The following is a 13,606-nucleotide window of genomic DNA, read 5'->3' on the forward strand; positions in this document are numbered from 1 at the left end:
CGACTGGTCCCGTGTGACTGTGATTGGTCGACTGGTCCTGTGTGTTGATAGTGGGTGTTTCCAGCAGCCTACTGTGGGGAGTAGCAACATGCTAGTTCACTGACATCAGCTCTGCTAATCAACTCAGACATATATTTTGGTTCCAATGAAAAGGGTTATCTGTTTGTAAAGGGTCTATGTGTCAGGAACGTTTTGGAATTAGCACTTCAACCATCAGGCAGTACTTTGTGGGCAGTTATGCTAAAGTTTGCTAGCTAATATGACATAAACTGCCCGGCAGCTTTAAGCCCCTGAGGTGCTGCTCCACGGGGAGAGTAATTGACACACTTTTTACATTTTTTGATCAATGAAAGTCCACGTCATATTTGCATATTTGGTTCCATTTATTTTCATGAGATATTAGTTGGGTTTCCAGACAAGTCACTGCTTGTTTGTGTGTGTGTGTGTGTGTGTGTGTGTTTTGCACCCGAGGAACAAAAGATTGGTTCCTATTTATACCAAGGGCACTAATTGGCTCTTACAGTATGTGTCTTACCCTACAAGAGGCAGTTATATATTATATATTATAATATCTTTAAAATCGCAATAATATCGTATCGTGACACAAGTATCGGGATGATATCGTATCGTGAGGCCTCTGGTGATTCCCACCCCTAATATATATATATATATATATATATATATATATACATACACATACACACACACACATACACACACACACACACACACACACACACACACACACACACACACACACACACACACACACACACACACACACACACACACACACACACACACACACCAATGACAAAAAGAGAGCAAACCCAAAACCAGGATAAGAATGCAACAGCTGCACAATATTAGGAAAATATATAATTGCGAGTATTTTGACTGATATTGCAATTGCGATATGATTCACGATATTGGAGGGAATGATAATTTTTGTATCATTATTCTCATTTTCATTGAAAAATATATTAAAAAATGTTTAAAAAAAAAAAGACACCTCTGCAGCACCACAATACTTCATTCAGAACGGTTAAGGATATTGCACTATAGTCCATATTGCGATTTCGCTAGAATTGCGATTGATTGTGCAGCCCTGGTATGCAACATCACATCATGCCAACATCCTTTCCAGATCGCAGTCTTCGTCTAAAGACAAAGGTCCTTGAAAATTCACCATAACACAACAGTTGTGCCAGATCTGGCTGACCGAGCCCATCAGCGCGGGAGGGACAGGTGAGTCCCAGATGTGATTGGACTTAATTCGGCCTATCACCCTTCCCACCGCAGTCCCGAGGCGCTCCACGGCTCGCGTCTTCTCGGCGTCCTCTCTCGTCAATCGAGTGACGAGTTTCGCCCCGACGCCGGAAAGGAGCTCTCCGATGCCGAATCCCTCGCCGGCCACCACTTCGTCCCCTGGCTCGAGTAAGGGAAGGACCCCGCTGACCTTCGTTATGTCCTCGTCCGAGAGGCTTCCGGCGTACAGCGGCGAGAAGAAGGTCACCAAACCGTGGGGGGCGACTCCGATCAGTCCCTTAAAGTAGGGCTGCATAAAAACATAATCACGATTATTTTCAGTCAATATTGAAATCACGATAATTTGACACGATTACTCGTTAACTTCTGGAGAGATGTTGCAATTATTGAACTTAAAAAACAGTGGAAAAAGTTAAATAAATCAACAGTAAAATTGATTTATGAAATTTGCCCTAATACTTAGTAGGGCTGCTCCCTCTTAGTCGATTAGTCGACTAATCGGTCGTTTTGGTCTCAGTCAACTTTAGATTTCTTTAGTCCATTAGTCCTGTTTTATGATTTTTTTTCTTGCTGAATGACTTATTTCCAAGAAACGTACGAGCACATCTCTGGTAAACACAAGAATTAAAGTGGTGCTTTTAGCATGACTCTTTGTGGAGTTAAACATAGTGCTGTATACTGCTACCTATAGACATGTCTCTACAGTCTTATTAGGAGTTAAACATAGTGCTGTATACTGCTACCTATAGACATGTCTCTACAGTCTTATTAGGAGTTAAATACCGCCTGATTAGTTATTTTGTAGATTTTGCAGCTGAAATTGGCTAGAGACACTCGGTTGCTGTATGACAACAAGGCTTTAAGCCGAGTGTGGAGCAGAAAGCCTAACGTTAACGTTTCATGTATCAAACTGTGAAATATATTTGTGTAATATGTCAATAACTGGGTGAATAGAATCCTAAATGTTACAAAAAATGTTACAAAAATCCATCTTTTCTCCGACTCGTAGTATCGTGTGACAAAAAGAACGCAACAACCCCGAAGGTTATTGGTTTTTCGACACGGATGTGACGTCACACTCGAGCTACTAGTCGCGATTACACGACAAGAAGAACGCAACACTAGCTGTCAGCTAGCGGTTAGCCGAATTAGCTGTCAGCTAAACCAACGTTAGCTTCCCGGTGGAGGCTAGCGTGGAACAGATCGTGCAGCGTCGTATCCTCAGTTATCTTGCGCACACGCAGAACGGATCGTGTACCGACAGGGAGCCTAAAATCATAATCACCATTACATTTTCGATTAATTGCACAACCCATACCTTAAAGGTCATCCCGTTTCTGCAGCGGGAGGACACTCGCGATCCCGAAGAAGAAGAAGCCGCCGCCGCCGCCGCCGCCGCCGCCGCGGGAATCTCAGCGCACTCCAGTACCACACGGACATCGGGACAGCACTTCTTGAATATTCCAGGCATGGCGGCCTTCACTTTCTCCCTACTCGGCCAAAGCGGAAGTGTCCCCAGAACGAAGAAGAGGTAATTGGCCCAGGTGATGGTCACACGGCTCACAGCTGTTAAACGTATCCGGAACATGTCGGCGATTACCTGCTCCTTCACGCCGACAGCTACTTGCATACAGTAAATCAGAAATTCATCGATTAATGGCAGCGTGCTAGGGGGGCTGGGACTGGCGGGGTCACTGGAGCCCTCACTGATCCTCTGGGCTTTGTTCCAGTAGAGCAGCTGAGAGGCAGACGGAGCGATGGACTCCCAGAAGATCCTGAACACGCGCTCGGACGGAAACCTGGTGTAAAATCTCATCTGGTCGTCTGACGCGCAGTACCGGCTGAAGAGGTCCGACGACGAGGGCGAGGGCGGCAAGGCGTTCTTCAGCTCGGCCTCCAAATACTGGATGTAATCAACCGTCCCGTCTAGCATACCTGTGGGGGAGTGAGAATTAACACTTTCATTCATTCATTCATTCAGTTTAGTGGCATTAATAAAGCCCTGAGGATAATAACAGCATTTCTTCTGATCAACTTCACAGGTTGATGGAAATGAACAATTAGGCCTATTTACATAAGTCTCTGATTACATAGCCATGTGTGTGTGTGTGTGTTTGCGTGTGTCTGTGTGCGTCTTTGTGTTTGTGTGTGTCTGTGTTTGTGTGTGTTTCTGTGCGTGTGTGTATGTCTTTGTGTGTGTGTGTGTGTGTGTGTTTCTGTGCGTGTCTGTTTCTGTGTGCGTGTGTGTCTTTGGGTTTGTGTGTATCTGTGCATGTGTGTTTCTGTGCGTGTGTGTCTTTGTGTGGGACTGTATGTGTGTGTCTGTGTTTGTGTGGGTTTCTGTGCCTGTGTGCGTGTCTGTGTGTGTATGTGTCTGTGTGTGTGGGTGTGTTTCTGTGTGTGTTTCTGTGCATTTGTGTTTCTTTGTGCGTGTCTTTGTGTTTGTTTGTGTGTGTCTGTGTGTGTTTCTGTGTGTGTGTGTGTGTCTTTGTGTGTGTGTGTTTCTGTGCGTGCGTGTTTCTGTGCATGTGTGTTTCTGTGCGTGTGTGTCTTTGTGTGGGACTGTATGTGTGTCTTTGTCTAGGTCTGTGTGTGTGTGTGTGTGTGTGTGTGTGTGTGTCTTTGTGTAGGTCTGTGTGTGTGTTTCTGTGCGTGTGTGTCTGTGTTTCTGTACGTGTGTGTGTGTGTCTGTGTGTGTGTGTGAGTGTGTATGTATGTGTATGTGTGTGTTACTACTACTACTACTACTACTACTACTACTACTACTACTACTACTACTAATACTACAACATAACAGGAAGTAGGATTTCTTACCTGCCGGCGGCGGCGTCGCATAATCGTGTTCCTGTTTCAAAGCGTCATACAACGCCTTCTTTATCTGGGCTCCTACGGACAGTACCGGCGGCCGTGTTACGTCCTTTATCTCGGCTCCTACGGACGGTACCGGCGGCCGTGTTACGTCCTTTATCTCGGCTCCTACGGACGGTACCGGCGGCCGTGTTACGTCCTTTATCTCGGCTCCTACGGACGATACTGGCGGCCGTGTTACGTCCTTTATCTCGGCTCCTACGGACGGTACCGGCGGCCGTGTTACGTCCTTTATCTCGGCTCCTACGGACGGTACCGGCGGCCGTGTTATGTCCTTTATCTCGGCTCCTACAGACGGTACCGGCGGCCGTGTTATGTCCTTTATCTGGGCTCCTACGGACAGTACCGGCGGCCGTGTTATGTCCTTTATCTCGGCTCCTACAGACGGTACCGGCGGCCGTGTTATGTCCTTTATCTGCTCTCCTACAGACGGTACCGGCGGCCGTGTTATGTCCTTTATCTCGGCTCCTACAGACGGTACCGGCGGCCGTGTTATGTCCTTTATTTGGGCTCCTACGGACAGTACCGGCGGCCGTTTTTGGCTCCGCTCCACACGGTCCATTTTCCCTCCAGGGGTGAAATCGTTCCAGGAGAACAGGCTCGGGACAGCGTTTGCTTTCAGGCGGCGGATAGTGATGGAGAAGGGGGAACTCATCTCTAAAACGTAGTCGTCTAACGTGAAGTGTCTGCTGCACACGTACGTGGTCCCGGTTTGAATGGTAAAGTCCGGTCCTTCTTCCCGCCGGATAGCCTGAATCCATCTCCGTCGGACTTCACCGTGGACAGGGAAGGAGTGAAACGACAGATACGGCTGCTTCTGGGAGTAACAGCAGCAGCCCGGGACGCTACAAGCCTTGCTCGTTGCTTGCGCCATTTGTTTACCCGTTGCCCTAAACCGCTGAGGAAGAAGAAGATTAGCACGATAGCGTATATCCGGTAAAAAAAAAAATACGGAAGTAAAATATACAACAGGTAAATACCAGATGTGCATATACAGAAAAAATATATGTAGAAAATAAATTTAAAAAAAAGTTGTGAAAGAAAGGTCTATTAGAGAGCCGAAGTCACGCCCTTCTACTTCCGGTCCATGGGACCTAATGGTGCGTTCTTTTCAAGGGGGTGTCAGTAGATCCGTTCCACCAGTACAATCAGTTCTGCGCATGTGCAAGATGACACGTATTCCATGACGTAGGCGCAGATGATAATGCTGCGTTAATTATTTTTTTTTTTTTAATTAAATTTTTATTTTAATGCAAAAATATTTCTGTTACAATTTGTCAAAACAAATAGATTAGATTTGTCGAACACATCTCATTTCGTTACAGAGCATGTTTTCATAAAAGATAAGAAACATAAGAAAGAAAAAGAATAAAAAAAAAGAATAAAAATAACAAAAAGGTACATAGCCAGAGTATCATACATTAAATATCAGTTAAATTAATTATAAAGTTAAATCAGATAAGCATTGCATACATTTTGATGCTGATTTACCCTCTAATCCAGAAATACAATCTATATAATTTTTTAAGTCAAGTTTAAAGACATTGAAAAGAGGTTTATTTTTCATAAATTTCGATTTATGAATAAAGAATTTTCCAAGCAAAATTATTAAGTTGACTATATATTGTACAGAGGAGTTGGAGTCAGAAAAATAAAACAAGATATCAAAATTAGATAAATGTATGTTTGAGCCAAGTTGTCCATTAATGAAACCTTGTATATCATTCCACAGAGAAGAGCTATGTGAACAGCTATAGAATAAATGGTCTATTGTTTCGGTTTCCATAAAGCAAAAGCTGCATTTTTCGTCTACGGTAGGGATAAATTTAGAGATAATCTTGTTACAGGGGTAAAAAAGGTGAAGAATTTTAAATGATATTTCTTTTACTTTGTTTGTAATTAAAAACCTATGTGGGTTACTCCATGCTCTATTCCAGTTAATATTTTCATATAAGGGGGCCCATTTGTATCTGGAGGCAGAGATAGATTTTGCACATAGAAGTTTTTGTATTACTTTGTTGTTGACTTTTCTGTCTAGGAAAGATAGACCATTTATTGAAATATTGCTGGAGAGAGATATATTAAATTGATCCAGATCTGTCTTGTCTCTAAGCAGGGTGATGATCCCATGGGGTATAGCTCTGGTTACAATATCAAATTCTTTTCTTAGAGGATGGAAATTAAATTTATGGGTGAAGTCGTCATAAGATAAAATGTGATTTGAGTTATTTAATAATTGGGATACCAATAGAATATCATGTTTAAACCAGTTTTCTATAAAAAGTGTCTTGTTCCTATATATGATGTTCATGTTGTTCCAGATAAAACCTTTATGAGGGGAGAAATTGTGTTTGTATAGAAGAGACCAACAAGTTAGAGCCTGTTTATGGAAGTTTGACAATTTAACTGGCAGTCTGTTAATGGAGTATGGGCATTGAAGCAAGAATGTGATTTTACCAAGTTTTTCAAAGATAAAATTTGGCACAATGTTCCACAAACTGTTTGGATTTTTCAAAAATCTTTTAATCCAGTTGATTTTTAGTATCTCATTGAAAAGTGAGAAATCAATTACAGATAAACCCCCCTCCTCAATTTCATTAGTCAAGATGCTTTTCTTAATTTTATGTGGCTTCTTTTTCCATATAAAGTTATATAATAGTTTATCTAGATTGGCACATTGTAGCTTAGGTATTTCAATTGAAGTAAATAAATATGCTGCTCGTGAGAGACCTTCTGCTTTAGCAAGAAGAACCCTTCCATACATAGATAAATCTCTTGCAAGCCAAGAGTCAAACTTTTTGTTAATAGAGTCGTGTAGTAGAGATATATTACTCTCTGTCATCAACTTGTGGTTATGACTGATTTTTATTCCAAGATAAGTTACTAAATTATTTATATTTATGCCACGTATTTGACCCAAATGTTTATTTTTAAGAGAAAACAGCTCACACTTTGAAAGATTTAGATTCAAGCCTGAGCTTTCAGAAAATTGGTTTACAACATTTAGTGCATCTCCTATTTGGGATTCATTTTTTAGAAACAGGGTTGTGTCATCGGCCAGCTGTGAAATTTTTATTTCTCTTTCATTCAATGTAATTCATTTGAATGAACTTTTGTGAATTAAATCACATAGAATTTGAGCTACAATCAAAAATAGAAGAGGTGAGGTGGGACAGCCTTGGCGGATACCTTTGTTTATGTAAAATCTGGGTGAGGTTCCATTAGCCAATTTAACACAACTGTTTCCCCCCATGTACAGAGTTTTTACAGCATTAATAAAATTCTTACCAAAATTAAAAAAGTTTAAGGTGTCAAAAATAAATTTGTGGCTTACTGTGTCAAAGGCTTTTTGAAAGTCTAAGAATAAAATAAGGTGTTCATCATCTAGAAAGTCTTTGTATTCAATCAAATCTAAAACTAGGCGAATGTTGTTGGCTATGTGACGATTTTTCATGAAACCAGATTGGCATTCATCAATTAAAGTATGTAATTTAGATTTGAGACGTTTTGCTAAGATAGATGCTAGAATCTTATAGTCATTATTTAGCAATGTAATGGGACGCCAATTTTCAATTAAAAGGGGGTCTTTGTGTGGTTTTGGGATAAGGGTTATGACACCTTGCCTGAGAGAAGCAGGAAGCTCCCCTCTGTCAAGAGATTCTTTGAAGACAGCTAAAAGAAATTTACCTAGAGACTCTGAGAAACATTTATACATCTCAGAGGTCAGACCATCACAGCCTGGAGATTTATTGTTCTTTAATTGAGTTATTCCCCATATAATCTCCTCAAGAGTTATGTCCTGACAGCAGATTTTATTATATTCTGCATCCACACAGTTTGGTGAGTTAAACAAGCTAAAGATATCCTTTGGATCTTTGAGATTAATATCTCTTGAGTAAAGTTTTTCATAAAAGGCACTTATAAAGTTTGATATCTCTTTACTGTCATTGCTAATCTTTTCCCCAATGTCAAGTTTTCTTATAGAATTGATTTCATTTCTTCTTTTTTCCATGTTAAAGAAATATCTACTGTTTTTCTCACCCTGTTCCATCCAATTCCTACGTGACCTTATAAAGGCTCCTTTTGCTTTGTTCTCATATAAAATGTCTAGTTGGTTTTGTAAGTCTAATAAGGTATTATTATCTTCTTGGCTCAAATGCTCTTTTTCAGTAAGTTTGTTAATATTGTTGATTAGCGTGTATGTTACATGTTTCTTTTTTTGTGCCAATAACTTGCCATAACCCGAGCAAACGCCTCTAATTTTATATTTGAGAAGTTCCCACGATGTCCCAAAATGATTCCCTTTTCTAGCAGCCTCCCATTGTTCTGAGATAAGGAGTTCTATTTTAATTTTTAGCTCTTCATGAGATAGTAGAGAATTATTTAATTTCCAGTAACCGCTAGAGAATCTCCCCCTTAGTTCCTTGCTGACCTGCATAACTAAAGAAATGGCCTTATGGTCTGTCAGAACAGCAGGAGAAACAGTGCATGACTCAATGGAGGGCTCTAAATCAGCCGAAATCAACCAAAAATCTATCCTGGATTGTAGCGTGTGGTTATTGTTGCTCCAAGTGTATGTTTTCAACAATGTATTTTTTTTCCTCCATACAGTATATCAATTAGATCCAGCCTTTTCGTAAAGTCAATTAGTTTTTTTGAATTTGGAGTTAGTTTTGATGGGCACCTGTCTAATTGGTTATCCATAACCATGTTAAAGTCACCGCCCAAAATTACCTTAGCTACAGGATATTTAGCCATCAACTCATTTAATACAGAGTCCAACTCTTCCAATAATTTTGAATTTTGTGAGTGTGAGCAGTACCCATAGATATTGCCTAAAATAAAAAAAGCATCTTCCAAACATGTTATAATAACCATCCAGTGACCATCGGTATCCCTTACGGTATTAAGAACCTTCCCTTTAAATTTATGAGCGAGGATAGCAACCCCTGCTGAGTGGTTGGTTCCGTGAGTTAACCAAATGTCCTCTCCCCATTGACTCTTCCATAACTTTTCGTCCTCTTTACATGAGTGAGTTTCTTGGATGAAAATAATATCAGCATTGTAGTCCTTACAAAAAATAAAGATGGCTTTTCTTTTAACAATGTTTCGTAATCCTCTGGCATTTATAGAAAGTAATTTCATCAACCGCTAAAGAACAATTCTCTTTACGAGAGAAAAACAACCTAAGCAATAACAGCTTCTGCCTCTTTAAAGTGAGTTTGGAACATTTTAGAGTAACTACAAAGTGCTTGTGTTATTCACGAATGACTGACTGGGTTAATATAATGTGTAATATAGAATTATTAATTATGAACATGTTATAAAACCCTGAGAGAGGATGGAATTCAGCCATATAACAGATATAGCCAACCTAGGTATTAGAACAATTACCTGAACAGATTTTCTTATCCTCTAAAGCAGCAACAGACAGAGAGGGTACGAGATAATAGTTTAGAACCAAAGTCCTAGTGTGGCTCCGTTGGAAACATCTTAAAGGATCTCTACATCCTCAATGAAGGCACGGGTTCCTCTGAAAAAGGCTCGCTTTCCTTGTTTCCTCGCTTCTTCAATGCGGGGCCACAGCCTTTCTCGAGTCTTCTTGTCAGCCTGTGTGAGATCTTCTCCGAAGCGAAGCCTCTTCTCCCTCAGAAAAGTGTGGTTTCGTGAGTTTTTCCAGACGTCATCTCTCGCTGTGCGAAAGGCAAAGAGGATAATCACGGAGCGAGGGTGCGTGTTGCCGGCGTCCCTCCTTCCAATTCGGTGTACGACATCGATGGCTTGATTCATATTTTGGTTGGGGGCTATTTGCTGACAGATGTCTATCACCTTTCTTTTTACATTTTCCTCCTTTTCCTCTGATAGCCCATACAGCCTTAGAGCCCATCTCCGCCTGTATCTTTCAGTCTCAGTGAGCCGAATTTCCATGTTTTTTATAGTTTTCTCATGACTGTTGCAGAGCTCAGATAACTTTTTGTTTTCATTTTTCAGAGCTTCAATTTCGACGGAGGCAAAATTAAGGGAGGTTTTCAGCTCTTCGATGCCTGACTTGTTGTCTCTTACCATCAGTTCCAGGTTGTCAGCTCTCTGGTTAACTGCATCCAGAATGTTAGCTTGAAGATCCTCTAGAGACAAGTCGCTCCTTTCTTTTCTTTGTAATTTTAAGGCAGGGCTGGACGAGGGGCTATCAACCGGGGTTACAACTTCCGAATCCGTTGAGAAGTCGACGTCCATTTTCCCGCCGTTGTTCTCTTTTTGGCTAGCAACGTAGTTGTGGTCCATCGCCTTCAGCGCTTGAGCTCTGTTTTTACGTTTCTGTTTCCTATTCTGTTTTTGTTCGGACATAATATGGTGTAAAAACGTTACCGACAACAATAATGTAATTCCACCGTCGTTAAAAGCAAAGTTGGGAGGCAAGAAGATTGTTATTAAGCAAGCCGCTCTGTGGTTGCTACTGAGCGCTGCTCCGCCATTCCGGAAAAAAAAACTAATGCTGCGTTAATGCCTTAATGCCACCACCACCTCGGAATAACGGCATCGCTTCCACCTGCACGATCCGTTCTGCGCATGCGCAGCATGTTCCTACGCTAGCCTCCAGCTAACGTTAGTTAGCTAATAGCTAATTCGGCAGACCGCTAGGTGATTATAGCGGTCTGCCGTTATCCTCCACCGGGAAGCTAACGTTAGTTTAGCTAACGGTTAATTTGGCTAACCGCTAGCTGATTGTAGTGGTCTGCCGTTAGCCTCCACAGTTAAGCTAACGTTAGTTTAGCTAACAGCTAATTCGGCTAACCGCTAGCTGAGACAGCATGTAAACTTTAAAAGACCCTCAAAATAAAACTTGAAAATAAACGTTAACATATATAACAGCTGTTACGTCAGTTCTACTTTACTTTTGCTCATTTAAAATACAATCACTCAATATTTGTCTTTATTGTTATTACTGTAAGTGTTAATTTAGCTGTAGCCTGCTTTTCATCGTAACCGGGGGGCGGTGCCCGTTATTCCAAGGTGGCATGAACGCAGCATTATCATCTGCGCCTACGTCATGGCATACGTGTCATCTTGCACATGCGCAGAATGGATCGTGCCGGTGGAACGGATCGGGTAGCTTCGCTTCAGAACCGAACGCGAACCTCCGATGGCGCCATTTTGTTGCTACAAAGCGATCACCTCTTGTTAGCATTACACTGACCGCCATTTTTTTTACGTCACTTGACTGCGAATAACTTTACATCTGAAGCGTTTAAAGACTCTATTTGTCCGTTGTTTATTTCTAAAGAAACACGACAATGTATAAAAGGCTTCATTACCTTGTAGCTCACGTTATGGCTCCGTAGAAGACGCTTTTGTAAAAATTAGCTATTGATTGTGTCATAACCAAGTGACTTACTGTCGCACAGTAGAGGAATTACCGTATAGTACAGGAGAAGCTCACAGGCAGTTTGGACTTCCATTAGCTGTTTAGGTTTAATTATTAATGTTAACTAGCATGTTAGTTAGCAATAATTAGCCTGTGCCTATGTTATTGTTGAAGTTAAAAAGTTAAAACCCGGCTTATGTTTTGAAAACAATGAACTTGCTAGATCTAATCAAATAACTACACTGATAAGCATTGGTCTGGCTCACACAAACTTATCTTCTAAAGAATTAATTAGGTCATGTCTTCTATTTAGCATAAAGTTAGAAGTTCTAGAAGATTTATTGTTTAAACAACGTTGAGAGCCATCCCCCGTTGAGCCAGACGTGATTAAGACAAAGAACGAGTATTGCTGTAGATTGGAAACAATTGACACCGTCTCGGTAAGATCCTGTGACCGGGTGTAGACTCAAGACACTGATTGGGAACGTACACCTTTTCTTTTGAGAGACATCTGACCAATAGGGAAAGATTTAATTTAAAGAACCACCTAGGTGTAGGGGAATAAATGTGTGATCCGGGGAATGTCTCAGCACTACAAGCCTGGCACCCGACAAGGGCACAAGGTTTTGTGATTTGATGTTTGGATCATGGTTTGGATGCTCGCATAAGAAAACAGCAGAAAATCTTCTGTTATTGTGGCCTCCATGTTTTCACACACCTGATACTATAGGCTACGGCCAACCGTTGGTGGCAGTCATGCTAAAAAATTGTTATGCCAAACGCCAATATAACAGAAGAAGAAGAACACTCATCCCGACCATGTGAACGCTGCCAGTCGGAAAAACAACGTAACCACGGGGGCGGTCCCTGTTATTCCGAGGTGGCATGAACGCAGGGTCAGTCCACTGAGCGGTTACACACAAAACTAAGTGGTCATATGACAAACCTACGGCTAACTGAAACTTTCTTCGGTTGAAAAATGATCTTTTAAATTGAAGAACATATTTGTAATCCATGGCTCAATTCAAACGGGATCAAAAAATAATTTGCCTCTCCCCGTTCACTACCGTTCATATTTTTTCTGACTTAAGGTCCCATGATGTCCACCGGAAGGGGCGGGACTTTGGCTCTCTATAGCTGCGTTCATGCTGTCGGTACACGATCCGTTCTGCACATGCGCAAGATATTACTGTTTAGGACCCGCACGATCTGTTCCACGCTAGCCTATGGCTAGCCTCCACTGGGAAGCTAACGTTAGTTTAGCTAACAGCTAATTCGGCTAACCGCTAGCAGACAGCTAGATTCAGTCTAAAATAACGTTAAGTCAAACTTAATGGGAGAAGCAGGCTACAGCTACTATAAGACTTCACAGTAATAACAATAAAGACAAGTATTGAGTGATTGTATTTTAAAAGAGCACAAGTACTGTAAAGTAGAACTGACGTAGCAGCTGTTATACAGTACAGGCCAAAAGTTTGGACACACCTTCTCATTCAATGTGTTTCTTTATTTTCATGACTATTTACATTGCAGATTCTCACTGAAGGCATCAAAAATATGAATGAACACATTTGGAATTATGTACTTAACAAAAAAGTGTGAAATAACTGAAAACATGTCTTATATTTTAGATTCCTCAAAGTAGCCACCCTTTGCTTTTTTTGATAACTCTGCAAACCCTTGGTGTTCTCTCAATGAGCTTCATGAGGTAGTCACCTGAAATGGTTTTACCTTCACAGGTGTGCTTTGTCAGGGTTAATTAGTGGAATTTTTTCCCTTATTAATGGGGTTGGGACCATCAGTTGTTTTGTGCAGAAGTCAGGTTGATACACAGCCGACAGCCCTTTTGGACAACTGTTAGAATTCATATTATGGCAAGAACCAATCAGCTAAGTAAAGATAAACGAGTAGCCATCATAACTTTAACAAATGAAGGTCAGTCAGTCCGGAAAATTGCGAAAACTTTGAATGTGTCCCCAAGTGCAGTCGCAAAAACCATCAATCGCTACAACGAAACTGGCTCACATGAGGACCGCCCCAGGAAAGGAAGACCAAGAGTCACCTCTGCTGCTGAGGATAAGTTCATCCGAGTCACCAGCCTCAGAA

The 13,606-nt window shown here is 41.3% G+C and overlaps 1 protein-coding gene across 1 annotated transcript; it reads right to left on the minus strand.

The window, feature by feature from the left end:
- Positions 1–975: 975 nt before the first annotated feature.
- On the minus strand, positions 976–5,172 carry LOC114549098 (uncharacterized). The gene is made up of 3 exons (XM_028569260.1): positions 4,084–5,172; positions 2,588–3,204; positions 976–1,558 (listed from the first exon to the last, which is right to left on the minus strand). The coding sequence occupies exons 1-3, from the start codon at positions 5,126–5,128 to the stop codon at positions 1,127–1,129; spliced, it is 2,094 nt and encodes a 697-aa protein (XP_028425061.1). The 5' UTR covers positions 5,129–5,172; the 3' UTR covers positions 976–1,126.
- Positions 5,173–13,606: the final 8,434 nt, after the last annotated feature.

The sequence above is a fragment of the Perca flavescens genome, chromosome 22 (genome assembly GCF_004354835.1).
Source record: "Perca flavescens isolate YP-PL-M2 chromosome 22, PFLA_1.0, whole genome shotgun sequence".
Classification (NCBI taxonomy): domain Eukaryota; kingdom Metazoa; phylum Chordata; class Actinopteri; order Perciformes; family Percidae; genus Perca; species Perca flavescens.

Excerpts from the sequence above, each read along its gene's own strand:
- LOC114549098 (XM_028569260.1), bottom strand. The coding sequence starts at position 5,128 with ATGCACATCTGGTATTTACCTGTTGTATATTTTACTTCCGTATTTTTT. Across the intron at positions 3,205-4,083 it reads TGCGACGCCGCCGCCGGCAG|GTATGCTAGACGGGACGGTT; the intron begins GTAAGAAATCCT and ends ACTCCCCCACAG. Across the intron at positions 1,559-2,587 it reads GAAACGGGATGACCTTTAAG|CCCTACTTTAAGGGACTGAT; the intron begins GTATGGGTTGTG and ends GTTTTTATGCAG.